Source organism: Castanea sativa, chromosome 5, assembly GCF_040712315.1.
Source record: "Castanea sativa cultivar Marrone di Chiusa Pesio chromosome 5, ASM4071231v1".
Classification (NCBI taxonomy): Eukaryota; Viridiplantae; Streptophyta; class Magnoliopsida; order Fagales; family Fagaceae; genus Castanea; species Castanea sativa.
This window is the reverse complement of record NC_134017.1, coordinates 28,914,140-28,917,121: the sequence shown is the minus strand read 5'-3', so window position 1 is coordinate 28,917,121 and position 2,982 is coordinate 28,914,140. Positions and strand designations below refer to the sequence as shown.

At 41.0% G+C, this 2,982-nt stretch overlaps 1 protein-coding gene across 1 annotated transcript; it reads right to left on the bottom strand.

Moving 5' to 3' along the window:
• Positions 1-550: 550 nt before the first annotated feature.
• On the bottom strand, positions 551-2,568 carry LOC142635032 (uncharacterized). The gene is made up of 4 exons (XM_075809252.1): positions 2,270-2,568; positions 1,948-2,201; positions 716-1,830; positions 551-628 (listed from the first exon to the last, which is right to left on the bottom strand). The coding sequence occupies exons 1-4, from the start codon at positions 2,566-2,568 to the stop codon at positions 551-553; spliced, it is 1,746 nt and encodes a 581-aa protein (XP_075665367.1).
• Positions 2,569-2,982: the final 414 nt, after the last annotated feature.

Below are 2,982 nucleotides of genomic sequence, written 5' to 3'. Positions count from 1 at the left end.
CATTCCAAGGTCAGCTACATATATATATATATATATGATAATTATATATAGGTGATTGTATATTACACTAATTGATAATTACAAAAAGCCAACAGTGGTCTCAGCAAAAAACACTAGCTGGCATGTTCCCACTAGCTTTACTCTCAATGCTGGCATGCATACCCACTAGCTTCATTTCTTGCCTTTACTCTTTCCACCCACTGAATTCATTTTTGGTGGCCTTTGTACAGCAAGCTGTCCTTTAGTCCTCAAACCACCAGTGCTCCTATTTGTAGGTGAAGGCTACAAAATAAAAAATATATCCACTTGTTAAAAAATAGCCCAGTCTAGACAACCATCTAGGAAAGAGGTAACTCAACTAAGTTACCTGTGAAGAACTTGGTAGGGTCTCCCATGTCTCCATAGGTGTGTGAAACTCTGGCTGTGAGGAAGAGAACCATCCTGCTTTTATGTGAGATGGCCTAGCTTGATTTCCTTACTGTGAAGCTTGATTTCCTTGTTGTGAGGATGAAGGCTGAGTGGCATACCTCATGTTGTAAGTATGGGTAGGCTACTGGGATGGTGGCTGGGGTGTAGCTTGAGGTGCAGATCCAGATCTGGTACTAGGTGTAAGCACCCCTCCCCTTTCCTGCAACAAAACCTAGTTTCAATACATTAATACCTTTGAAAGTTTAAAAACAAGTTCTTTTTTTCCATTTAAATCTCAATTACTTACAACTTTTTCTCTTTCAAGCCTCTGTCTCCTCTGCCATGGTGTCTCCCCAGTGATGTCAGCCTTGCACGCTCTTGAGTTATGCCATTCCTTTTTGCATTTCCCACAACTTACAAGTCTATTCAGCTGCCTACTTGCTTTGTAAGGGTTCTTAGGCTCATCAAGAGCCCTCTTTCTTTGCTTGGGTGGCCTGTCTGGTGGTTTGTATATGTGAGGTGCTATGGGAGCAGGCTGTCCAGTCTCATCCCATTCTAACTGGTAAGGCATGGGAGGAAGTACCTCCTTGTATATCTCCATGTAAGTTTCTTTGTGGTAACATTGGTGGGTGTAGGCTTCTGGTGTCTCAATGTTTATGTAAATGGCTATTATGGCATGTTTGCATGGAATGCCATTTAGATCCCAATACCTACAGCTGCATGTCTTCTTAACAAGATCAACTACATGCCTCTCGTACTGACTGGCTACCTCATAAAAGAAATTACCAGCTGGGGTAGCACTAAATGGCTTGCTTTCAACCTTCAATGTCTCCAACTTATCTTGTATGCTTGGATACAACTTTCCAGTATACTTCTCTATCCCTTCCCTTTTGGTGTAAATCCTAGTCATAAGTCTAACCCTAATCCACTCGAACATTGCCAAGATAGGCTTGTCCCTAGACTTTAATTTGATTGAGTTAAAAGACTCACTTAAGTTATTTACCAAACAATCTGTTAAGGCCCTAGGAGTGAAGCGTGACCTTTCCCACTGTGCAGGTGCAATGTTTGCAAGATATTCATATGCCTTTTCATCCAAATCCTTTATGTACTGCATGCATCTCTCAAACTCCCTTACTGTTGTGGTAGCAACACACCTCCACAGTGCATCCATCAGCTCCAATCCCTTGTGATCTACTTTGAAATTGTTGTAGATGTGTTTCACACAGAATCTATGCTCCACAATAGGGAATAGTGTCTCTATTGCAGGTATAAGCCCTTGCAAATAACCAAACAAACAAACAAAACAAGTTAGTTCAGCAAACAAAGTAAACCATTTAAGTATAACTGAACAAAACTTGCATACCTTTTGCCTATCAGAAATGAAGACCAACTGAAGCTCCTCTGGTCTCCCTATATCATCAGCTAAAATTTCCAAAAACCATATCTAAGACTCCTTGTTTTCTTGTTCCACAACAGCCATGGCTACTAGATAAATGTTGTCATTTGCATCCTTGGTAGTGGCAGATAAGATTTGCCCACCAAATCTGTGCTTTATGTGACAACCATTTAAACCTACAAATGGCCTGCATCCACCTAAAAATCCTACATTCTGAGCATTGAACCTAACATACATCCTCTTAAATTTTGGTTGGGAAGTCTCATCCACTATTTCTGTCTGCAGTATAACCCTACTCCCCTTGTCTATAGTGTTTATCATTTGTGCATAGTCCCTAAGGATACCATATTGCAGTTGCTCATCTCCATTGATCAAATCCTTTGCCTTTCTCTTTGACCTAAACAATTGGTTTACACTTAGGTCAACAGACAAATTTTGCATCACATGGTTGTGTACACCACTCACCTCCCACTTTGGAGTTTTGCTAAAATCCTTAATGAACCTCTTAGCAACATAAGCTGATGTTGCGATGTTGCTTGGCTATTTTTAAAAGACTTGGGGCAAGTACAATTATCAGTCAAGGTCTTAATCTGAAATGTTAGATCTCCACTTATTTGAGATGCATAACATCTCCATCCATACCCATTCTTGCAGTGAACTGGTATCTTGGTCCTCTCATTAAGCTTGAGTTTGATGTCAATAGGTTTTTTAATTGCATACTCCCTCAAAGTAGCTCTAAACACCTTTGCATTAGGCAACTTCATCTTCTTCTTCAGTACAACATTTCTCTTGTCACTCTAAGCATTAAACTCTGGCTGCTCAGGTACGTGCTCATCATCAGACCCATCCATGCTTACCAAGTCATCCTCAAGAGCTGGCTCAGCCCACTCAGGGTCTGCATGGGGTGCATTGCTTGATTCTAGGGCTGTATTGGGAGCAGAACCTTAGGGAGCTAAGGTTGGAGCAGCAAATATGTCATCACCAAAGTCATCCCCCTCTAGGCCTTCATATAGCCAATCATCATCATCATCTCCTTCAACATTCTGTTCTTCAACCCTTGCACCAACCTCAACATGTTGTTCTGCAACTCTTGCACCAACCTCAACATCCTCAACATCTTCTTCTGTATCATTCTTGTCATCTTCATCATAATCACTCTCTAAATCTATTTCATCCAC